This window comes from Procambarus clarkii, unplaced genomic scaffold (assembly GCF_040958095.1).
Source record: "Procambarus clarkii isolate CNS0578487 unplaced genomic scaffold, FALCON_Pclarkii_2.0 HiC_scaffold_107, whole genome shotgun sequence".
Lineage (NCBI taxonomy): Eukaryota > Metazoa > Arthropoda > Malacostraca > Decapoda > Cambaridae > Procambarus > Procambarus clarkii.
The window spans coordinates 605797-631571 of NW_027189140.1; the positions used below are offsets into that span (position 1 = coordinate 605797).

The window sequence follows — 25775 nt, forward strand, 5'->3', positions numbered from 1 at the left end:
CAGCAGGGAAGACCCCCTCAATTATAGACCTGTATCATTGACAAGTGTAATAGTGAAAGTATTGGAAAAACTAATCAAAACTAAATGGGTAGAACACCTAGAGAGAAATGATATAATATCAGACAGACAGTATGGTTTTCGATCTGGAAGATCCTGTGTATCGAATTTACTCAGTTTCTATGATCGAGCCACAGAGATATTACAGGAAAGAGATGGTTGGGTTGACTGCATCTATCTGGACCTAAAAAAGGCTTTCGACAGAGTTCCACATAAGAGGTTGTTCTGGAAACTGGAAAATATTGGAGGGGTGACAGGTAAGCTTCTATCATGGATGAAAAATTTTCTGACTGATAGAAAAATGAGGGCAGTAATCAGAGGCAATGTATCAGAATGGAGAAATGTCACAAGTGGAGTACCACAGGGTTCAGTTCTTGCACCAGTGATGTTTATTGTGTACATAAATGATCTACCAGTTGGTATACAGAATTATATGAACATGTTTGCTGATGATGCTAAGATAATAGGAAGGATAAGAAATTTAGATGACTGTCATGCCCTTCAAGAAGACCTGGACAAAATAAGTATATGGAGCACCACTTGGCAAATGGAATTTAATGTTAATAAATGTCATGTTATGGAATGTGGAATAGGAGAACATAGACCCCACACAACCTATATATTATGTGAGAAATCTTTAAAGAATTCTGATAAAGAAAGAGATCTAGGAGTGGTTCTAGATAGAAAACTATCACCTGAGGACCACATAAAGAATATTGTGCAAGGAGCCTATGCTATGCTTTCTAACTTCAGAATTGCATTTAAATACATGGATGGCGATATACTAAAGAAATTGTTCATGACTTTTGTTAGGCCAAAGCTAGAATATGCAGCTGTTGTGTGGTGCCCATATCTTAAGAAGCACATCAACAAACTGGAAAAGGTGCAAAGACATGCTACTAAGTGGCTCCCAGAACTGAAGGGCAAGAGCTACGAGGAGAGGTTAGAAGCATTAAATATGCCAAAACTAGAAGACAGAAGAAAAAGAGGTGATATGATCACTACATACAAAATAGTTACAGGAATTGATAAAATCGACAGGGAAGACTTCCTGAGACCTGGAATTTCAAGAACAAGAGGTCATAGATTTAAACTAGCTAAACACAGGTGCCGAAGAAATATAAGAAAATTCACCTTCGCAAATAGAGTGGTAGACGGTTGGAACAAGTTAAGTGAGAAGGTGGTGGAGGCCAAGACCGTCAGTAGTTTCAAAGCATTATATGACAAAGAGTGCTGGGAAGACGGGACACCACGAGCGTAGCTCTCATCCTGTAACTACACTTAGGTAATTACACTTAGGTAATTACCCTGTCAATTCCCCTGAGAATTTTGTAGGTGGTTATCATGTCTCCCCTTACTCTTGTTTTCCAGGGTTGTGAGGTTCAGCTCCCTTACCCTTTCCTTGTAACTCATTCCTCTCAGTTCCGGGACCAGTCTGGTGGCATACCTCTGAATCTTCTCTAACTTCGTCTTGTGTTTACCTAGGTATGGACTCCAGGCTGAAGCTGCATACTCCAGGATTGGTTTTACATAAGTGGTATACAGGGTCCTGAACGATTCCTTACACAAGTTTCTAAAGCAGTTCTTATATTGGCCAGTCTAGCATATGCCGCTGATGATATCCTTTTGATGTGGGCCTCTGGGGACAGGTTCGGTGTGATATCGACCCCCAGATCTTTCTCTCTATTTGACTCTTGCAGGATTTCACCTCCCAAATAGTACCTTGTGTTCAGCCTTCTGCTCCCTTCACCTAATTTCAATGCTTTACACTTTCCTGAGTTGAACTTTAGCAGCCATTTTCTAGACCATTCCTCCAGTTTGTCCAGGTCGTCCTGTAGTCTCTGTCTATCTTCATCTGTTTTGATTCTTCTTATAATTTTTGCATCGTCAGCAAACATTAAGAGGAAAGAGTCTATACCCTCTGGAAGGTTGTTTACATATACTAGAAACAGGATGGATCCGAGTACAGAGCCCTGTGGAACCCCGTTGGTGACATCTCGCCACTCTGATGCCTCCCCCCTATTGTTTCCTATTGCTTAGATAGTCCCTTATCTACTGGAGCACCTTACCTTTTACTCCTGCCTGCTGCTCCAACTTTTGTAACAGCCTTTTGTGAGGTACTGTGTCAAAGGCTTTCTGACAGTCCAAGAAAATGCAGTTTGCCCACCTTTCTCTTTCCTGCCTAATTTGTGTTGCTTGGTCATAGAATTCTATTAGGCCTGTGAGGCATGATTTACCATCTCTGAACCCATGCTGGTGGTGTGTTACAAAGCTGTTTCCCTCCAGATGCTCTAAAAGCCTTTTCCTCACGATCTTCTCCATCACCTTGCATGGTATACAAGTTAGGGAAACTGGCCTGTAGTTCAGTGCCTCTTGCCTGTCACCCTTTTTGTAAATTGGGACTACATTAGCTGTCTTCCAGCTTTCCGGAAGGTCTCCCGTTTCCAGTGACCTGTTATACACCATAGAGAGTGGCACACTTAGTGCTTCTGCACCTTCTTTTAGAATCCACGGTGAGATTCTGTCAGGCCCAACAGCCTTTGACACATTCAGCTCCAACAGATTCCTTTTGACCTCATCACTGGTGAGGTAAATTTCCTCCAAGGTTGTTCAGTTTGCCTCCTCATTTAGTGCAGGGACCTCTCCTTGTTCAATTGTGAAGACTTCCTGGAATCTCTTGTTGAGTTCTTCACACACCTCTTTATCATTCTCTGTGTATCTGATCTCCCCTTTTCTCAGTTTCATCACTTGTTCCTTCACTGCTGTTTTCCTCCTGATGTGGCTGTGGAGCAGTTTTGGTTGGGTCATAGCTTTACTCGCGACGTCCTTTTCGTACTGCCTCTTTGCTTCTCTCCTCACTCTGATGTACTCATTTCTGGCCCTCTGGTATCTCTACCTGCTCTCTGGTGTTCTGTTGTTCCTGTAGTTTTGCCTTGTTCTTTTACTCAATTGCTATGCTGCTGCACATTCCTGGTTGAACCACGGATTCTTCTGTTGCTTTTCATTTTTCACTTTTTGGACTGGGATAAACCTGCCTGCAGCCTCCTGACACTTCTGAGTGACATAATCCATCATATTCTGTACAGTCTTTTCTCTGAATTCTGTTTCCCATGGTATTCCCATTAGGAAGTTCCTCATCTCGTCATATTTTCCTCTTCGGTAATTTAGTCTTTCTCCTTCCAATCCCATCCTTGGATAGGTTATCCCTACTTCTACTAGATAAGCAAATATCAATACACTGTGGTCACTCACTCAGTGTGCAGAACAGAAGGGGAAGGACAAGGAGCGGAAGGAGCCAGAGCCAAAGCGACCCCCACCCCCAAGTCTGGACCCCAACAATCAAAACGGGGCAGTCTCAGGGCATCCGGGGCCACAAACAACCAAGAGCGTTGCAGCAACCTACACCCAGCAAGCAACGCAGCAGCCGCCTGCACCCGATTATCATGACCAGTGGCCTGGGTGAACGAGAGCACGTACTGACAACACCTGTTGCACGACTCCGGGTCATAAGAAACAAAGACCCAACAGGCAGCATGGCGGAGGCACAACCTGTGAGTGTCACCCTGAGACAAGGGGACAGAGCAACCGTCAAACTCGCAGGACACGAGGGGGGACTCCAGGGACACACCTAGAGGACCACAGAGCCCCCGTGGGGTTTCCCAGGGCCCTTAGCCTTGGGTACACGCTAAGGGAAGCCTAGGCAGAGTACCGCAAACCGGCGCCCAAGTCTACCAAACAAACTTCTAAAAGCAGAACCCCTGGGACGTGTCCACTCACGGGGGCCAAGCGGGGAGTACCAGCAACAGAAAATATAGAAATAAAAACACCTAGAACAGTAAAGGGGGACCATAAAATCAGACCCCCCCCCCCACCAGGCAAAAATAAAAACAAAAGAAAAACCTCGCAAGAGGACAACGTACCCAGGCGGAACAGAGCCGGCCGCTGTTATTGGTGAAAACTAGCTGTACGGTACCCCGCGCCCCTACCAGTAACGAAAACTACCACCTACCCAGATACAAACCAGGGCAACAAAACCCCAGCCGACTCCAAGGGCGGCCCAGTACCGAGCCGTAAAGGACACAGCAGAGGTAGAACCCAAGGTGACTTGTGGAAGGTGGCCCCAAGCCCCAAGGGCAGTACTTACAGGGCACCTAGGGAAGATAGCCCTAGGCACATGCAGCCCGAGTACCGTGGAATCTCACTCCTGGCTCACACCCTCACCAGTAGAGACAGTCCACACCACAAGGCACAGAACTGAAACAAAGACTGGAGCCAGAGGCACTCAACCGACCAGTAATTCCATCAGCCAAGAACTGCCAGTTGGATTGCTGGTGCGGAGGGTCTGGGGCTCCCCCTTCCTCCTCCCGGGGAGGGGGGGGGGTTGCACAGACGGTGGTGCGGCGACGTGATGACGTCATGCTAGTTTGATAATTTTGTTTGGGGAGTTCTGTCCACTCGTTTGGCTTTTGGTAGCAACATTTTCACCAGAATAGGGGTTTGTTTTGGGGTGCCTACCTTTCTGGGTGCCTATCCCAGTCGATGACATAGAATGCTCCCAATCACAAGGGGGTTTCTATAGGCCATTGCTCCTCGTGCCTCTCTGAGGAGGACAGGTTCTGGCCCGTGGTCACCGGTAGGCAAGAACTCCTAGCACTTTGACTGATGCCAGAAAGTTATACATATCCATTTAGCCTGGATAGCTCCTGGGAGCCGACGGGGCTCCCCCAGAAAAAGCTTACTTTGACTGTGGCACATGAAGAAAATGCAATGAAACATCATCAGGGTCTGTGCGTTCGCGCAGGAAGCTCCCACAGGCGGTCGCATGGGCCATTTATGACTCACAAGTTGCCACAAATATATTTACAATAATTTTTTCAATGTATTTTCAATGCTTTATACTTAGTTTTATTTGTAGTATATGATGCACATTTGTGTCCTTTACAATATATATACATGGTACAGTAGAACGTTTATAATGTTCCAAGGAACTGTGATACATGTCTCACTAACGGGTCCACAACAAATATTCATTGTCACAATATTACCTGTTCAAAATTAAATATACCTGTATTTAGAATATGTGCACTTTCACACACTGTACTACACACTCAGTACTTCGGAAGTGAATGATAATCAAAGAAGCAGTCCATGGTACACAGAGCAACTTTGCACTCGATGCACCAGGTACACAGATTTTCGCTTCCCGTTTCTTTGTTCTATGTGCTTGCAAACAATGCACTCACGTACACCCTTGGCTTTGGTTCCCGTAGGTGGTATGTAGCCAAGCTTGTGAAGTGTAAGGTAGTCTTGAAAAGATCTAGGAAATGCTCAATGACAAAACTCTGTCCTGGTATCTCATATCTGTCCTGGTAACACTCTTATCTTCCCCAGTACAGTATATGGGAAAGTGGGTGCAACACCAACATCAGAATCATCAAATTGTGGTTTGTGTGTTACAAAATTATCACAGTCCTCCCTTGCAAATTCACCCGTGCTCCATGTATTGCTACCACCACCACTGACAAGAAACATCACCGTGGAAGCTGCTAACTCTGTTCATCTATGCTCCTTGTATCAGAAGCATCATCATTGAACCCAGGAAACGATTCATCTATAATATTATCTATAAAAATTGGAGATGACTCACATGAGCAAGGGTGGCGCTCAGCCACTACTGGATACGCTCGCTGTATCGTCCGCATCGGTACTACATCACTTGTATCCGACCCTTGTGTTAGGCCCTTATTGTGCTTAGCTTCATCAATATCATGATCCTTATGTTCTTCAAACATTAAGGTCTGAATTTCACCAACAGAGAATGATCTTTCAACACCGGGTCTGACAAGGAAATAGGAGCCAGAGGCGCGTGCACCACTCATGGTTGCTCACTCAGAACTGAGCCAACTAGCAGCCCTAGGGCATTCTCGGATTTTTTCAAGATGGCTGCCTCACACAGGAGGTCCCAGGAGTCCATTTCGTACCCAACCTGCCGCGCACGGGTTTTGATTTGTATGATATCTTAAAATCGTATTTTCTCAGCCTGCGCGCCGCCAGCCGAGAGTATTGTCGGCCAGCACAGTGCAGTAGTTAATAAATAATTAAATATGCATTACAATACTCAAAGGCTTACATATTTACAGTTTACAAAAAACCAGCGTTGAATGTAATGAAACGCCATTTTCTGGGTGAGCCCCGGAGGCTCCCTGGAGCTTATTGGGCTAATGTGTGTTATGTTAGACCGGGACATTAGCTAAGGAGTTCAGACCTACCAGGGACCAGCGCCAGAACCTGGCCCCTTCAGAGAGGTTTCAGGGAGCAATGGCCCTGGAAAACCCCATATGGTTGGGGGTTTTCCTTATCTGCCATCGACCGGGGTTAGGCACCCAGAAAGGTAGGCGTAACAAAACAAACCCCACATGGTAAGAAACTACAACAAAAACCGAACAGAGAGGTAGAAAACTCCCTACAATCCCAAGGAAACAAGCAAACAAGCAAACATCACACTTTACTGCCGCGCCGATCGTCCGCGCAGCCCTCCCCACCCCGGGAGGGGGAGGGGGGGAGCCCCGGACCTACCGCGCCGGCTGCCAAGCTCCAGTTCGGAAGCTAAGCTTCAACCAACGCGAAAAAACCGCCGACCGGTGGGAGGGAGGGTTTCCAGGGAGCCTCCGGGGCTCACCCAGAAAATGGCGTTTCATTACATTCAACGCTGGTTTTCTGTGGGGAGCCCCTACGGCTCCCTGGAGCTTCATACCCAAAGAGAAGGAAAAGAAAGGGCTAACCCGGGAGGCGGCCGCCACAAACTCTGCAACGCAAAGCCAAGACAACCGGTCGCAAACCTGCGACCCAAGGCAACAAGAACGCCCAAGAACAGACGCACATATGGATGGGCGGCCAAAAACCTGTGCGACCCACAATTCCCTGCGCCCGAAATGAGCCCGAGACGTCACCAACACAGCAGCAATTGCTGCAAACGTCTGAACAGCACGGGCGCAAAGACAGACCGCAGTAAGAAGGAAAACACTGCGGACGACCCGGGAGACCCGAGCCCTGAAAACAGGGAACGAAGGAACCGGATCAACCACAGCGCATCCTCAGGCACGGTACGCCGGCAACAGCAAAAAGAACAACTGGACAACACAGGACGCACCCCCCGGCCAAACCAAACAAGTACCAATACCCCAAGAACCCCTCCGGAAAGCAGCCGTCTCGACCGTCGCCAGGACAGAGAAAGGCTGCACACCAATAAAGCTACCACCAGTACCAAAGAGGAGGAAACTGAAACCGAAGGGGCTACCACAAACTGAGGGGAAGAGAAGAAGGCACCCTGAACAAGGACCAGGATGGCTCAGGCGACTCATGAGCAGGCCGGAGGGGAAACAAAACGCGAGAAGACGTAATAAACGTCATACAGTCTCCAAGACGAAGCTCGCAGGTGGGACACCGTCAACAAAGCCACCTGAACACCATAGAGATGGCGATACCTGCGTCAAAATACCAGACGCGAAGAGCCAAAGAGAAGGCCGAACCAGTCACGGACAGGACCGATTCGGCCTGCTGAAAGAGGCGAAGCCTCAGGAAAAACGCCCCAGGTACGGACACCTATCAAGCAGCGTCTGAAAAGAAGGCCGGGCCGGCCACAGTGGAACCATAAGGACTGTTCTCGTGGGAATGGGCTGCAACTGAGCCAGAACCCGAAGCAACAGCTGGACCGGGAGAAGAGGTACAGGTACCCCCCACCTCGACCAGGCCTGCCGAAAGCCTCCACCGTGAAGTCCTCGCAGGTGGGAAGGGCGCCACAAAACGGGCGACGCTTAGACCACGCCGACCCGAAGACGTCCATGGCCAGGAGTCCATAAGCCCAACAGAGCCAACAAAACGAACCGGCGACGACTGGCCAACCCACGAAGAGGAATGAACCGAGACAGCTGTCCACCAGGACGCAGGACACATCCCGGACACGAACCACACGGTTAACCAAACCCCCTGTGGTTCCGGCAAGAACCACCAGAGAACAGTCCAAACAGAGCTGAATGGTAGAGTACCTAGTGACCCAAACCCTCCGAAGCGTAAACCAGACAGCCATGAACACCTGAACCGGGCTGTGAGCCCGACGGACAGACAGACTCCATCAACCTCGGCCGACCTGGTGAGCACTGGTCACAAAGCCCCAGCCGAGAGACGACCCGTCCGTGAACACATCGAGCGAAGGCTCGGGGAGCCGCCAAGGCACGGAACCCCGAAAACCCCAAAGAGGAAGCTGGTGACGCAGCACCAACACCAGATCCCCAGAGGAACCCAAGGAATGCAGGAGGCGGAAGAGGAGACTCCGTAGGAACCAACCGACGCCGGAGCCAAACCCGACTCCGCGGGCAGACAAGCACGCCGAAGTGCAAACTCCCGCACAACCGCCCAAGCAACCGCTGAGCAACCCGGGACCCCCTCCTGAACAGCCAAAGGCGGGACCACAGCCACAGTAACACTTCTGGAGGGAAGACAATGAGGGGCCCAAGAGCCTGAAACAAGGCCCAGGTCCGAACCCGGGACGGAAACAGAAGGTAAAACCTCCAGATCACCAGGAAACCAAACCCAGCGATCTGGAAAGAACCATCCCCTGACGAGCAGACAAGCGGACTGACTGGGAGCCCACTCCAGCCAGTCGTCGAGGTAGGCCAGACACCGAATCTCAGACGCAGACAGGGCACTAAGATCCGGTAAAGATGCAAAGAGTATACAAAGTGCCCTTCACAAAATAGGGAATGCAATAAAAACAGCAAACCTGAAGCCCCACCACCAAAGCATTGTATGACAATCATATGAAGACATATTATGACATATGACAATCATTATATGACAATATGACAATTATAATCAAAGCATTATATGACAAGGAGTGCTGGGAAGACGGGACACCACGAGAGTAGCTCTCATCCTGTAACTACACTTAGGTAAGTACACATAGGTAATTACCAACCGTGCTAGCCCCAGAAAACTGGAGAGGAACGTGCCAAGAAGTGACCTGGAGGTCCAGGTCCACCATCCATGCACCTGGCCCTAACAGAATCCGAACAGGAGACAACAGTCCTCCGAGCAGGGCAGAGGATCCAGAGCGCAGACGGAAGTAGTCCAGAAGAACTGCAGACTGGAAAAGCTCATGACTGCAAAGAGCAGACGGGAAAAGCTCATGACTGCAAAGAGCAGACGGGAAGCCCAGAAGGATGGGGCGGATCGACCACGCCCCACGCACCCACGAAGAGGAAATGACGAAGCGCAGGGAAGAAGCCCACCCCGCCAGCTCTGAACCCCCCCCCCCAAGGGGGAGAAGCCGTCCTCCGACGCCAGCAGAGGCCGGAAGACAACCCAAAGCGCCCACCAACAGCGGGACCAAGCGAGAGGCAACAGAGCAAGCTGCTCCCCCAGCGCCCAGTCAACAGAGAAGGGAACAGAACCCCTTCAGAAAGAAAAAGTACACTACCGAAGTCATGAGGAGAGACTACGGGAATGAAACCACACTTCACTGGAAGAGGAAGTGAGGGGAGACCTGATCACCACATACAAGATACCCAAGGGAATCGACAGGGTTGAGAAGGACAGGCTATGTAACACAAGGGGCACACGCACTAGGGGACACAGGTGGAAACTGAGTACCCAAAAGAGCCACAGATAGAATTAGTTTTTTTTTTTTTTTTTTTTTTTTTTTTTGAGTGTCAGAATGGGAACGGGAAAGCACTAAGAAGTAATGTGGCGACTCCTCACACAAGTAACGAGGCTGACCCCCATACAATGTCACATGTAGACATGACAGAGCCCAAGAGGCACAGGAACCGATACACCTGTTGACGGACGGTTGAGAGGCAGGACCAAGGAGCCAGAGCTCAACCCCCACAAGCACAACTAGGTGAGGACATATATTGTAAAAGCACAAGCCGCCGACTAGTGGCAAAGAGCACTACGCCGGCCAGGCAAAGAAGGCACAAAACTGCATCAAAAGGCCCACCTCGACAGCAAAACCACAAAGTCCCAGCACAACCACAACATGTGCCAAGACCCAAAAAGCTCAGTCTGCAAGCCAGGAAGACCCCGGAACCCCAAAAGGCAGAACCGGGTCACACGAGGAAACAAAGTCCCCTGAACCCACAAAAGGGGGCCCAAGAGGAAGAAACCTCCAGAACGAAACCAAGGAACCCAAAGGAACCCAGAATCGAACCAGGGGGAGCCCAAACCACCACATTTGCCGGCGGAGAACACCACTAAAAGGCAAAGCACAGACCCCAGCAGAACGCCCTGGGAAAACGGTCCCAACAGACCGAAAACCGAGGGGCAAGGTGTGGGAGCAAGCATACCAGCCAGGGGCACTGAGCCTAAACCCAGAGGCTCAGACCCAAAGTCAACACCCAAACGTTCCCAGAGGAACAGGCAACGGCAAGAAAACACCAGAAAAACAAAGAAACGACAACAGGAGAACAAAAACCCTGCAATTTTTTTGAAAACTCACCAGTGACGCTCGCTCGCACACCCAGACGCATGTAAACAAACCGCAACGCCGCCCTGGCGGCCATGCCGTGAAACCGGCAGACGAAAATGGCCGCCAGCAGGGGCTGTGACTGACGCTTAATACACAAAAACGCGCCAGCAAATGTGGGAAGCTAGCAGACTGGAAGGGCGAAAAACGACGCCCAACAGCAGAAAAACCCCTGAAGGGGCAAAACCGCCCCAGAACTGCTAGCAGGCAACCCCCACAGCCCCGGGAACCAACAACAGAGGCCCCGGGGCAGAGCCGTCCTCCAAGCCCTCCGCCCTGAAAGAAAAGCAAGAGCCCATGGGAAAGGCAACAAGAAAGGGCCGCTGGTAAGACCCAGAAGCCTTGGCAGGAGGCACAGGCTCAAACCTCCGTCCCCAACCCGAACGGGGCATCCCCCGAAAACCGCCCGAGTCTCTGCCGCAACTGAACCCCGCCCCGACCCCGAAACCCGCAGACGGTCCGGAGCCGGGAACACTGGAGAGAAAGGGGCGAGCAGCACCTAACCAAACGGGGCGGCCACGGGCATTCGAGTGGGAAACCAACCTAGCATGTTGCAGCAACCTAACTTAGCTTGCAACACGGATGCCGCCTGTACTCTGAACAGTAATAACATCAGGAGAGTACTGGAGAACAAGCAGAGAATCACTCGCAAGACTCTGGGTCAAGGTGTCAGTGACCCAACAGGCAGCATGACGGAGGTAAAAGTGGCGACTGTCACCCGGAGACAAGGGAACAGCAACCAACGATCCCGTTCAAGACGGGTTGGAACCCGGAAGACACATTCAATGGTCCCCCGAGCCCAGACAGGGGTTTCCAGGGCCCGTAGGGTAACAACTACGGGAAGCCCGGGCAAGGTGTTGCTAACCGGTTAAGAAACCCAAACATAACAAGAGGGTAGATTATAGCACTGAAAACCCCTGAGACGTGTACAAGCACGGGGGCCTAGCAGAGGGCCGCCAAACACTACCAGTGGAACTATAACCACCTTAGGCAGACCCCCACCAGGCAAGAAAATGAAAAACAAAAGAAAAACCCCGCAAAAGTACACCGTCTCCAGAGGCAACAGAAACCGGCCGCCGCTTAGGTGGCAGGCTGCGCAACACCTTGACACCCTAACCAGCACAATACCAATCCCTACCCAGGGCCAAACAAGGGCCCCAAGCCCCAGCTGGCCCCAAGGGCGAGGCAAATGCCGAGCAGCAAGAACCTCTACGGGAATGGTTCCCGAACGCCCCAGGGAAGATAACCCTGTAACGCAAGGGCAGTACTCACAGGGCGCTTAGGGAAGTCAGCCACTAAGCACATGCAGCCCCGGCACTGATGAAGTACTCCTGGCCACCGCACACCACAACACACGGCAGTGAACGCCACACAAGGCAAACACCGCCTAGGAAACTGAGGCCAGAGAAGCGTCAATCCCGGTTGACATTAGCGAACGAACTAGAGCTTGGCAGCCGGCGCGGTAGGTCCGGGGCTCCCCCCCTCCCCCTCCCGGGGTGGGGAGGGCTGCGCGGACGATCGGCGCGGCAGTAAAGTGTGATGTTTGCTTGTTTGCTTGTTTCCTTGGGATTGTAGGGAGTTTTCTACCTCTCTGTTCGGTTTTTGTTGTAGTTTCTTACCATGTGGGGTTTGTTTTGTTACGCCTACCTTTCTGGGTGCCTAACCCCGGTCGATGGCAGATAAGGAAAACCCCCAACCATATGGGGTTTTCCAGGGCCATTGCTCCCTGAAACCTCTCTGAAGGGGCCAGGTTCTGGCGCTGGTCCCTGGTAGGTCTGAACTCCTTAGCTAATGTCCCGGTCTAACATAACACACATTAGCCCGATAAGCTCCAGGGAGCCGTAGGGGCTCCCCACAGAAAACAATATGAAAATGAAGAAATACAACAAATAGGCACTAGAATATTTAGGACAACAAGCATTGCCTAATGGAAACAGACAAAAATAAAGTCAGATTTAGAAATAAAATATAATAAATTCGTGGGTGGTTATTGTTCACCATCAGGAAGCATAGTGGAATGTTCCAATAATGGAGTGTTTTGGGGCTCCAAAACTTCCCAAGGCTTTGAAGTGTGGACCAAAGAAGTTAACACTTCAGAGGTCTTCCTTTTGGCTTGAGCTTGGCTCCCTGAATTTAAACCCGACACTGCAAAGTGGTGCCTCAAGGTTCTGGCTCTGATGTGATAAGCCATTGACCTATCTTGAGTATATTAACTGGGTCACTAGTTTTTACACAAAATGCACAACATTTAAGACCTGATCACAAGACATTCCTATTGATACAAATTAAGACCAGCAACTGGCAACTGAAAACCTTGTCACAAAACACAAGCCACTCTACACTATTCTGAGACTAACCTCTTTTAACTGAAATCTGTCAGATGATTGGATGTTGAGGGGCAGTTCCTCAGATGGCGAGTTATCAATTACTTGGTCCAGCTGGTCCAAACTATTCAAGCGTCCTAAAATTACAGCTAATTCGTCATATAACACTGATAATTCTTCATCTTTGTGTAGCCATTCTGTGGAGGAGAAAATGTAAACGTGAAAATCAGTCTTTAAGTGAGGCACACGATACATGACGTCTCATTTAAAAATGTGGCTTTCAGTAGACAAGAGAACGAGCCACTTGCAGCTAATATATAAGGTCGTCGTTGTGGGAGGGAAGAGGGCTGGGATGCTCCAGTCTCTCTGAAATTTGGGTGGAATAAACAAGCAATATCACTGAAAAAATGCATAAATATGTATGAATATCTGCCAAACAGACAGAATCTAAAAAACCAGCGTTGAATGTAATGAAACGCCATTTTCTGGGCGAGTCCCGGAGGCTCCACGGAGCTATCCAGACTGAATGGATATGTATAACTTTCTGGCATCAGTCAAGGTGCTAGGAATTCTTGCCTAATGGCACCACGAGCCAGAACCTGGCCCTCTCAGAGAGGCACGAGGAGCAATGGCCTATAGAAACACCCTTGTGGTTGGGAGCATTCGATGTCTGCCATCGACTGGGATAGACACCCAGAAAGGTAGGCGCCCCAAAACAAACCCCTATTCTGGTGAAAATATTGCTACCGAAAGCCGAACGAGTGGACAGAACTCCCCAAACAAAATTATCAAGCTAGCATGACGTCATCACGTCGTCACGCCGTCTGCGCAACCCCCCTCCCCAGGAGAGGGAAGGGGGAGCCCCAGACCCTCCACGCCGGTGATCCAACTGGCAGTTCTTAGGCTGGATGTCAAAATACTAGAAAAACGCCGCCGACCGGAGGGAGGGAGGGATGCCGGGGAGCCTCCGGGACTCACCCAGAAAATGGCTTTTTATTACATTCAACGCTGGTTTTCTGGGGAGAGCCCTGTCGGCTCCCCGGAGCTACCTCACTACAGATATGGAAAACAGAAAAGGAACCGGGAGGGGACGCCACGCGCCCTAACCTAAAAACCAAGACCACAGACAAAACAAAGACCAAAACGAGAAGAAAATAAACCACCCAGACCAACGACCAGGATGGCACCAGAACTCAAGAGCAGGCCGGAGGGGAACAACGCCCAGGACAGCAAGCAGAACGAAGCAGAAGGAACCGCAACACCGAATGCAAGCAGGAGTGGCTCCGCCAGCATCGCCTAATACGTGGTGACAGGACACGGTCCCAGACGATGGTCCCAGAACAACCCCGAAGGGAAGACAAGCCAACCCTATCAGAGACCGAAGTAACCTTCGCAGTGATACGAAAACCAGAAGGACTACCAGGAAAACCACACACCGCCCCCGAGACGAAACACGCAGGTGGGAGACCAATAACGAACCTACCAGTGCCGAAACAAACAACTAGTAACTAGCACTACGAACTAAAGTGCAAAACGCGAATCGAAAAACAGAGACCCCTCAACCCAAAGGAGCATCATAACCAGCTCCAGCAGGGAAGAATGACGCACGCATCCCTGAGGCATCCAAGAGGAGAACTACGCAGGACGTGAACCGCAGGAAAGCAAACACACCCGTTCCGGAAAAGGAACAAAGAAAAACCGGAGCCAGGACCGGAACCCAGCTACCGGTTCCAAGAAAAGGAAACAGTAAGGCAGGAGCGGCGAACCAAAAGTCCACAACCCTCCACAGACAGCGCAACACCGAAGCCTCCAGTAAGCCAAAAGTAAGTCACAAAGAAAATCGTAGGAACTCAGTACCAAAATGGAACACCGGAGAAGTCCAAAAGCAGGGAACTGAACATGGACAGAGGCCCACCCGATCACCCAACATCAGGATAGTCAAGAAGCACCGACCCAGATACACAAACAAGTGTAGCATAGGAGGAGAAAAAACGGAAATGGGCAAGGAAAACCCCGAATACGGACCAAGGAGCGGCCGGGAAGTAATGCACACGACCAACCACAAAATGTGTAGAGGAGCGCGTACATATCCGAGGGACCTCATGGACAGCAGGGTGCAGCCAGGCACCGAAGATAGGCAAGATATGAGTATCCAGATAGAGAAAAGACCCAGGTGCTAACAACAAAACCAAAAGCACCGAAATGCGGGGCAGAGCCCCACAGGACAACAAAGAACAAGAGACATGGACAAAGGAGTCACTGAAGACACATGCAAGGTGACCAAACACAACACACCACACCAAACACCCCTGTCAGGAGCCATCGACGCAACCCCGCCAAGCGGGGAAGAGTAAACAAGGATGGAGCAGTGACCAAGGGTGGTGTAGCGAGTAGATTATCCCAATAATATACTCGCTCCAAATGCATTAGCCTAATGAGAGAAGCAAAGCTTTTCATAGTACTAATTATGGAACTCAAACCTTGTCCTATGTCCAGTCAATATTCCTGCCAACCTTTGGAGAACTGTGAGGTGTTGCCCGAGCATATAAGCAGCAGAGTAGCGAATAATAACTAGTCTACTTTCAAGTGTGGTCTAGAACAGACACTTGCGAGATACTGTACCGACTCTCAGTGCGCTCAACACACACCATTGCCCGCCAAAGTATCACCTGCATACTTCTGTATACTCGACCAAATATATTTAGTCTAGTGTTTGTTTATTGTCACCATTCTTTACGTAACAATATAACTGGTAGCACATGCCACCCTTGTGGCACATTTTGGACACGAAACAATGGGTATAAAATGGATAAGTGTAGATTTAGGAAAGACTTGAGGAAATACTGGTACGGTAACAGGTTCGTTGATTTGTGGAACCAAATACCGCGTAACGTGGTGGTGGTGGGGGTCTCACAAATGATGCAAGCGTTGGTTGGGCACGTATATGAGTGGGAATGGGTGGTAAGAAATAGGAGCTGCCTTGTATGGGCCAATAGGCCCTCTGCAGTTCCTCTGTTCTTATATCCGTATACACAAGGGGACACAGGAGGAAGATGAGTACCCAAAGGAGCCACAGACATGAAAAAGAACCTGATCAATGTCAGAGGGAAAAGGAAGTGGAAAGCACTAGGAAGCTACGTGGTGGAGGCAGACTCCACCCACAGGAGCAAACGTAGAGAAGACAGAGCCCAGGAGGCTCAGGAAACTGCACAACCGTCGACCGACAGGAGAGGTGGGGCCCAAGAGCCAGAGCTCGACCCCTGCAAGCACCCCACCAAAAGGCGAGAACCAGCACCTGGCTGACAGGGGTGCCAGACATGACAATCTCACCTACAGAGCAGACACACAACCGTACTACAACACAGGCGAGCCAAGTAACATACCAGGAGCATCGCTAGTGGTGCGCTCAAACGCCATGCATACTTGAGGCAGTAGGCATTGTATGTACCGTTACCTGAATAAAAATCGGAAGTCTAAGGAGAAATACGTACAGAGGCTTGCGCCCTGCAGAAGACGAGGAACAGTACAGTGGGGGAGGAGAAGGCGCCACGCCGAGCCATCCCACACTCAGAAGCAGAAGAAGAACGAAAGGATGCCCCATATATATAAAATCCAGACACCCTCGGCATCCAGAGGGCTACGACTGGAGGGAGAAAACGAGCAAGAAGCCATAGAAAACCGCGAGAAACACTGCGAACACACGAGCATACCGCCTATAAACAAAACGCATATCCCGGCCCCAGCGCGCAAGGTACAAAACGTACCACCCGGTGTACGGGTGGCGTGGCTCGCACCTCAGGCGGACACACATATCGTACAAAAACATCATAAACACACATCGTACAAACACCAGAAAGGCGTGCGTAACGAAGACGAAGAACGCCGAAACTGGAAGTAGAGACGACGCGAAAACGACGCGAAAGAAAACAGAGGACGGAAGGTAACCACCGAGGCCGACAAAAGACCAGAAGGAAAACCACTTCAGAAATCAACAGACGTTCCAATAATATTGGATGGTACGAAGAGAGGCGCGAACCAATGAGAACCACGACAAGCAAGCACATACGCACAGAGGTACATATGGACAAAAATATACCCCCCTGATCAAGGGATACTCAGGGACCCCGATACGAAGGGAACAGCATCGCAGCATAAAGACCGAAAAGGATACGGAATAGGGGGTGAAACACACCCTCAGGAACGACGGGACCGACGAACCCGAAGGAACACGGAACCGAACCCAGGGAGGGTATACCCAAAAACAACAGGAACACAGAGGGAAGGAACAACCCCACTCTGAGGAACTGCCAGCCCCACACCAAAGGTACAAGGACCCAAGAGGGGCAAACGGGGCCAAGGCCCCCCCAGGTAACCCCTCCCTAACCCCGAAAACCTCAACAGCATGACCCGGGGCCGAGCCACACCCCCAAAGCCCTAGCTTGACAAGGAAAAGCGGGGCAGCCGTACAAACATTAAGGAAGGGAGCCCACTGGTCAGACCCATACGGCACAGCTGGAGGAACCGACTCGAATGCCTCCACCGCACCCCGGAAGAGGAAATCCCTCGAGACCGCCCGAGTCTCAACCCAACAAGACACCGCTTGAACCCCGAAACCTGCCTACGGTTCGGAGCCGGAAACAAGGGAGGAAGTGTGCAGAACAGAAGGGGAAGGACAAGGAGCGGAAGGAGCCAGAGCCGAAGCGACCCCCACCCCCAAGTCTGGACCCCAACAATCAAAACGGGGCAGTCTCGGGGCATCCGGGGCCACAAACAACCAAGAGCGTTGCAGCAACCTACACCCAGCAAGCAACGCAGCAGCCGCCTGCACCCGATTATCATGACCAGTGGCCCGGGTGAACGAGAGCACTTACCAACAACACCTGTTGCACGACTCCGGGTCATAAGAAACAAAGACCCAACAGGCAGCATGGCAGAAGCACAACCTGTGAGTGTCACCCTGAGACAAGGGGACAGAGCAACCGTCAAACTCGCAGGACACGAGGGGGGACTCCAGGGACACACCTATAGGACCACGGAGCCCCCGTGGGGTTTCCCAGGGCCCTTAGCCTTGGGTACATGCTAAGGCCCATGAACCGGCGCCCAAGTCTACCAAACAAACTTCTAAAAGCTGAACCCCCGGGACGTGTCCACTCATGGGTGCCAAGCAGAAGAAATCAAAATAAAAACACCTAGAACAGTAAAGGGGGCCCCTAAAGGCAGACCCCCCCCCCACCAGGCAAAAACAAAAACAAAAGTAAAACCCCGCAAGAGGACAACGTACCCAGGCGGAACAGAGCCGGCCGCTGTTATTGGTGAAAACTAGGTGTGCAGTACCCCGTGCCCCTACCAGTGACGAAAAACTACCACCTACCCAGAGACAAACCAGGGCAACAAAACCCCAGCCGACTCCAAGGGCAGCTCAGTAAAGGTAAACCCGGTAAACTGTGTCCTTTACCGAGCGGTAAAGGACACAGCGGAGTGAGAACCCAAGGTGACTTGTGGAAGTTGGCCCCAAGCCCCAAGGGCAGTACTTACAGGGCACCTAGGGAAGATAGCTCTAGGCGCATGCACCCCGAGTACTGTGGAATCTTACTCCTGGCTCACACCCCACCAGTAGAGACAGTCCACACCACAGAGCACGGAACTGAAACAAAAACCAGAGCCAGAGGCACTCGACCAGCCAGTAATTCCATCAGCCAAGAACTGCCAGTTGGATCGCCGGCGTGGAGGGTCTGGGGCTCCCCCTTCCCCCTCCCAGGGAGGGGGGGGGGGTTGCGCAGACGGCAGCGCAGTGACACGATGACGTCATGCTGGTTTGATGATTTTGTTTGGGGAGTTCTGTCCACTCGTTCGGCTTTCGGTAGCAATATTTTCACCAGAATAGGGGTTTGTTTTGGGGTGCCTACCTTTCTGGGTGCCTATCCCAGTCGATGACATAGAATGCTCCCAACCACAAGGGGGTTTCTATAGGCCAATGCTCCTCGTGCCTCTCTGAGGGGGCCAGGTTCTGGCTCGTGGTCCCCAGTAGGCAAGAACTCCTAGCACTTTGACTGATGCCAGAAAGTTATACATATCCATTCATCCTGGATAGCTCCGGGGAGCCTCCGGGACTCGCCCAGAAAAGTTAAAGAAACAAAGTAGAAACAGTGCTTTTTAAAATAAATGGTGTGAGCACATGGTGACCAAAACAACGATGCCACTGGCATGAGGAAAGACAAACCAGAAGAGATTGATTTTGGTGACTTTGATGAGGAAAACATTAGCAGGAGTGGCTTTCACAAAAAGTTGCGAACAAAATAGAGATCTTTGTAAAGTATCATGTGGATACAATTAACAATTTAAGCAGCAGTAATGAAAACTTGAGAAACAAGATTACAGCTCTGGAAGGTCAAACAACCAGCATTGAATGTAATGAAACACCAGTTTCTGGGTGAGGCCCAGAGGCTTCCTGAGGCTATCATCACTGATTAACCTCTCTCACTCTACCAATAACCGTTGGGGTGCCACAGGGCAGCATCTTGGGACCTCTCCTATTTCTTATATACATCAATGATCTGCCTAATGTGTCTAACATTCTGAAACCTATTTTGTTTGCTGATGATACTACCCTCATCTACTCTAACCCCAACCCACATACACTAAATAATGTTGTTAATAATGAACTAAAAAACCAGCGTTGAATGTAATGAAACGCCATTTTCTGGGTGAGTCCCGGAGGCTCCCCGGAGCTATCCAGGCTGAATGGATATGTATAACTTTCTGGCATCAGTCAAAGTGCTAGGAGTTCTTGCCTACCGGGGACCACGAGCCAGAACCTGGCCCCCTCAGAGAGGCACGAGGAGCAATGGTCTATAGAAACCCCTTGTGGTTGGGAGCATTCAATGTCTGCCATCAACCGGGACAGGTACCCAGAAAGGTAGATGCCCCAAAACAAACCCCTATTCTGGTGAAAATATTGCTACCGAAAGTCGAACGAGTGGACAGAACTCCCCAAACAAAATTATCAAACTAGCATGACGTCATCACGTCGCCGCGCCACCATCTGCGCAACCCCCCCTCCCCGAGAGGGGGAAGGGGGAGCCCCAGACCCTCCACGCCTGCGATCCAACTGGTAGTTCTTAGGCTGGATGTCAAAATACGCGAAAACGCCGCCGACCGGAGGGAGAGAGGGATGCCGGGGAGCCTCCGGGACTCACCCAGAAAATGGCGTTTCATTACATTCAACGCTGGTTTTCTGGGGGGAGCCCCGTCGGCTCCCCGGAGCTACCTTACCAAAAGATAAGTAAAACAGGAAGGAACCGGGAGGCGGATACCACACGTCCTAACTGAACAACCAAAACCAGAGACAAAACAAAGACCAAAACGAGAAGAAAGAGACCACCCAGGCCAACGACCAGGACGGCCCCAAAACTCAAGAGTAGGCCAGAGGGGAACAACGCCCAGGACAGCAAGTGGAATGGAGCAGAAGGAACCGCAACACTGAATGTAAGCAGGAGCGGCTCTGCCAGCACCACCCAACATGAGGTGACAGGACAATCCCAGACAACGGTCCCAGAACAACCCCGAAGGGAAGACAAACCAACCCTATCAAAGACCGAAGGACCCTTCGCAGCGATAGGAAAACCAAACACCGCCCCCGAGACGAAACGTGCAGGTGGGAGACCAATAACGAACCCACCTGTGCCGACACAAACGACAAGAAATGAACACCACGATCGAAAGCGCAAAACGCGAATCTAAAAACAGCGACCCCGCAACCCAAAGGAGCAACAGAACCAGCTCCAGCAGGGAAGAATGATACACGCATCCCCAAGGCATCCAAGAGGAGAACTACCGAGGACAAGAACCGCAGGAAAACAAACACACACGGTCCGGAAAAGGAACAAAGAAAAACCGACACCAGGACCGGAACCCAGCAAACCCGGTTCCAAGAAAAGGAACCAGGAAGGCAGGAGCGGCAGACTGAAAAGTCCACACCCCCCCCAACAGACAGCGCAACCCGAAGCCTGCAGAAAACCACACAGAAATCGCAGGAACTCGGTACCACAACGGAACACCGGAGAAGTCCAAAAGCAGGACGTGGAACATGGACAGAGGTCCACCGGAGAACCAACCAGGATAATCAAGAAGCACTGACTCATACACAAAAAAGTGTAGAATGGGGGAGGAAAAACTGAATTACGTAAGGAAAACCACGAATACGGCTCAAGGAGCGGCCGGGAAGTAATGCACAAGACCAACCACAAAATGTGTAGAGGAGCGCGTACATACTTGAGGGACCTTACGGACAGCAGGGTTATCTTGAGGTTATTGAGATGATTTCTCCCTCGGCTATGTGAGGGTGCAGTCAGGCACCGAAGATAGGCAAGGAAAGTGTCCAGACAGGGAAAAGACCCAGGGGTCTACAACGAAAACAAAAGCACCGAAATGCGGGGCAGAGCCCCACAGGACAACAGATGGACAAAAGGCACTAAAGACACATGCAAGGTGACCAAACACCACACCCAAATACCCCAGTCAGGAGCCATCGACGCAATCCCACCAAGCGGGGAAGAGTAAACAAGGATGGAACAGTGAACAAGGGTGGCGGAGGGAGTAGAGTATCCCAAGAAGATACACGCTCCAAACGCATGAGCCTAACTAGAGAAGCAAAGCTCCACAAAGTACCAACGACGGAACTCAAACCGTTCCGTACGTCCAACAAAAAGTCCTGCCAACCTGTGGGGAACTGAGGCGGCGCCCAAGCATATAACCAGCAGAGTAGCGAATAATAACTAGTCTACCGGCAAGTGTGGTCTAGAACAGACATGCGAGACACCGTACCGACACTTGGTGCACCCAACCCGCACCATTGTCCGCCAACGATCACCCACAACTACTGTATATGCAACAAAAGAGAAGTAGTTCCTTAATGTTTGTGTTTGTTGACGAATCTCCACGAAACAATAGAAACTGGGATAGTGGCACATGCCACCCGTGCGGCACATTGTGGGCACGAAACAATAGGCATAAAAGGGATAAGCTTAGAATCAGGAAAGACCGGAGGAATGACCAGCATGGTAACAGTCCCAGTGATGTGCAGAACCAAGTACCACGTAACGTGGTGGTGAGGCCCCACTATTGGTGCAAGGGCGGGTTGGACATGTAAGTGAGTGGGAATGTATGTTAATCTTCTTGTTTGAGGAGCTGTTCACTTGACACAGTTAAGCAAGTCCCAGCTGTGTCTCGGTACAAGTGACAGGATGAACAACCCAGCGGGTTTCCATCCTATTGGGGAGTGTTGTACATGCTGCTATGGCGGTGTGTCCACTCACAAGATGAGTGGCGCTGCCCAATAAACTCGTCCCTCGGAGCAAAATTTAATTTAATGTAGTAGCTGCCTCGCACGGGCCAAGAGGCCCTCCACAGGGCCATTGTACTTATGTCCGAATGCAGGTACGCACAAGGGGACACCGGAGGTAGTGAGCACCCAAAGGAGCCACAGACACTAAAAAGAACCCGAGTAATGGCAGAGGGAAAGGAAGCCAAAAGCACCAAAATGCCATGTGGAGGAGGCAGACGCCACCCACAGGAGCAAACAAGAAGACAGAGCCCAGAAGGCTCATGAAACTGCGCAACTGTCAACTGACAGGAGAGGCGGGGCCCAAGAGCCAGAGCTCAACCCCCGCAAGCACCACTAGGCAAGCACCCCACCAAAAGTGAGAACCAGCACTAGGCCGACAGAAGCGCCAGACAAGACAACCTCACCTGCAGAGCAGACACACGACCGTGCCACAACACAGGCGAGCCAAGTAACACACCAGGAGCAGCGCTAAAGGTGTGCCCGAAAGCCATGCATACTCGAGGCAGTAGGCACAGGATGTACCCTTACCTGAATAAAATGCGAGGTCGAAGGAGAAAGACGACCAGAGGTGCGCGCCCTGCAGAAAACGAAGCAGTACAGAGGAAGAACAAAGTGACACCCCCAGATATAAATCCAAAACACCCTCAGCATCCAGAGGACCACAACTGGAGGGAGAAATGAGCAGCCGTAGAAAAACCACGAGAAACGGCGCGAACACACGAGCGTACCGCCCGTAAACAAAACGCACACCGCGGCCCCAGCGCACACCTCGTGCGCTGGAGCCGACCCAGCAAACGACAGGACCGACAAACCCGAAGGAACACGGAACCGAACCCAGGGAGGGGTATACCAGAAAACAACAGGAACACAGAGGGAAGGAACAACCCCACTCTGAGGATCTGCCAGCCCCACACCAAAGGTACAAGGACCCAAGAGGGGCAAACGGGGCCAAGGCCCCCCAGGTAACCCCTCCCTAACCCCGGGAACTTCTACGGCATGACCCAGGGCCGAGCCGCACCCCCAAAGCCCCAGCTTAACTAGGAAAAGTCGGGGCAGCCGTACAAACACTAATGAAGGGAACCCACTGGTCAGACCCATACTGCACGGCAGGAGGAACCGACTCGAATGCCTCCGCCGCCACCCCGGAAGAGGAAAACCCCCGAGACCGCCCGAGTCTCAACCCAACCAGACCCCGCCCCAACCCCGAAACCCTCCTATGGTTCGGAGCAGGAAGCAAGGGATGAAGTGAGTACAACAGAAGGGGAGGAACAAGAAGCAGAAGTAGCCAGAGCCGAAGCGACCCCCACCCCCAAGTCCAGACCCCATCCACCAAAACGGGGCATCCGGGGCCGCAAACCAAGAGCGTTGCAGCAACACACACCCAGCAAGCAATGCAGCAGCCGCCAACACCCGATTATCAAGACCAGTGGCCTGGGTGAAGGAGAGCGCGTACCGACAACAATCATTGGACGACTCCGGGTCACAAGAACAAGGACCCAACAGGCAGCATGGCGGAGGCACAACCTGTGAGTGTCACCCTGAGACAAGGGGACAGATCAACCATCAAACTCGCAGGACACGAGGGGGGACTCCGGGGACACACCTAGAGGACCACGGAGCCCCCGTGGGGTTTCCCAGGGCCCTTAGCCTTTGGTACACGCTAAGGGAAGCCCAGGCAGGGTACCTCAAACCGGCGCCCAAATCTACCAACAAACTGCTAAAGCTGAACCCCCGGGACGTGTCCACTCACGGGGGCCAAGCGGGGAGTACCGCCAACAGAAGAATTCGAAAGAAATTCATCTAGAACAGGAAAGGGGGACCATAGTAAAAGCAGACCCCCACCAGGCAAAAACAAAAACAAAAGAAAAACCCCGCAAGAGGACAATGTACCCAGGCGGAACAGAGCCGGCCGCTGTTATTGGTATGACCGCAGTATGACCGCAGTACCGAATCACGTCACAACATTTAAAGCACATCATCTCTGCCATCACCAGGAACGGCACCCAGAAAGACAGGCAAATCAAAACAAACCACTGGCTGGTTTAAAAATGCAACTAAAGCCCCCAAAATGCTAAAAGGATTACAGGATCCTTTAATATTAGTATAACAACTGGTGATGAAGCGACACAAAACCAAAAACCAGGTGAGCCTCTCAGTCAATTAATTATTAACCACTGTGCTGCTCAGGCTCCAAATATGGCACTCCCTACCCCCTGTGCACAGGAAATAAATTCTTGGCAAATTTTTTTTTGTTTTGAAATGTTAAATACCCTTTCTTTGATCATAGATAAGTAAAAAAAAAAACGAAATTGTAATTACTTTGGCCACAATGGGGTCCGGAAAATGGCGTGTGACATCACGATTTGGTGGTCACCCGTGACGCAGACTCCCGGAGGCAGTCACGCACCAGCTTCAACATGTACGAGTTGCCACATATATTTTTTAATTCATTTTTTGCATACATTTCCAAATACATTTGTTTTGTTTTTCTTACCAATGCTATGTATAATGAACACGTACACAATATTATGGCAGTAGAACATCCGTACTCTCCCAAGACACTGTGTTACACGCACCACAAAATGCCTCCACATATACTGCTCATATATCCAATGTTTCATTTATGTATCTTTACAACATATTTACACACTATACACTATCACACACAATATACACTCACCATCAACACACTCAAAACTCAACGAGTGTGAGCTGCCACACCCAGCCAGTCCTCTTTCACTCCTCCAACACCTTACTTGCCACCATTCCTCCTTCCACCATACTGTTATTCACACCAATGTTTCATGTTCATTTATGTATAATTACAACATATTTACACACTATACACTATCACACACTATACACATTCACCATCAACACACCCAGAACTCCGCGAGTGCGAGCTGCCACACCCAGCCAGCCCCCTCTCACTCCTCCAACATCTTACTCGCCAACGTTCCTCCTCCCACCATACTGTTATCGTTTTTATTACACTATTTACACATGTTGTGTATACCTATCTACATGTTTTATTCACCATTACTATGCAACCAAACTGGTATTGTGTCCAAACAGCACAGTGGCCACCATACACTGCATGACAAATCACACAGCAGCCAGCTGACAACGCTATGAGTACGACGCCACCTCCCTCACCAAAATGGCTCTTCCCAACATACTCCTGTTGCTGTTATTACACTATATACACACATGGTATATACCCATGTACAAATGTGTTCACCATAGCGAACCACTAAGCTAGTATGGTGAGCAAAACAAGAGTGGCTGCCACACATAGTGATGCTATCTTGATTCCCTCCCTCCCTCACCAAAATTCCTCCTCCCACAATACTATGCTCAGCGCTAATTATCACAAAAATCCTGCTATTATCACAATCCTGGTCACTAAAGCCTGTAAATAAATAACTGACCACAAGTTTTTTTGTAAAGGAACATAAGAAGTCGTTTGAAGGTTCCTAGATAGACGAAATAATGCTGTGGTGCTGTGTCTACTGCTGTGAACATTGTG

General features: G+C 50.6%; 1 protein-coding gene across 1 annotated transcript in view; it reads right to left on the reverse strand.

Annotated features, from left to right (window-relative positions):
• Positions 1–25775, reverse strand: part of LOC138360313 (origin recognition complex subunit 3-like) — a 174876-nt gene that overhangs the window by 80025 nt on the left and 69076 nt on the right. Inside the window, exon 7 of the mRNA XM_069320232.1 lies at positions 12937–13100. Within this exon, the coding sequence (XP_069176333.1) occupies positions 13053–13100 (48 nt within the window). The 3' untranslated portion in view covers positions 12937–13052. The remainder of the gene's footprint in view (positions 1–12936; positions 13101–25775) is intronic.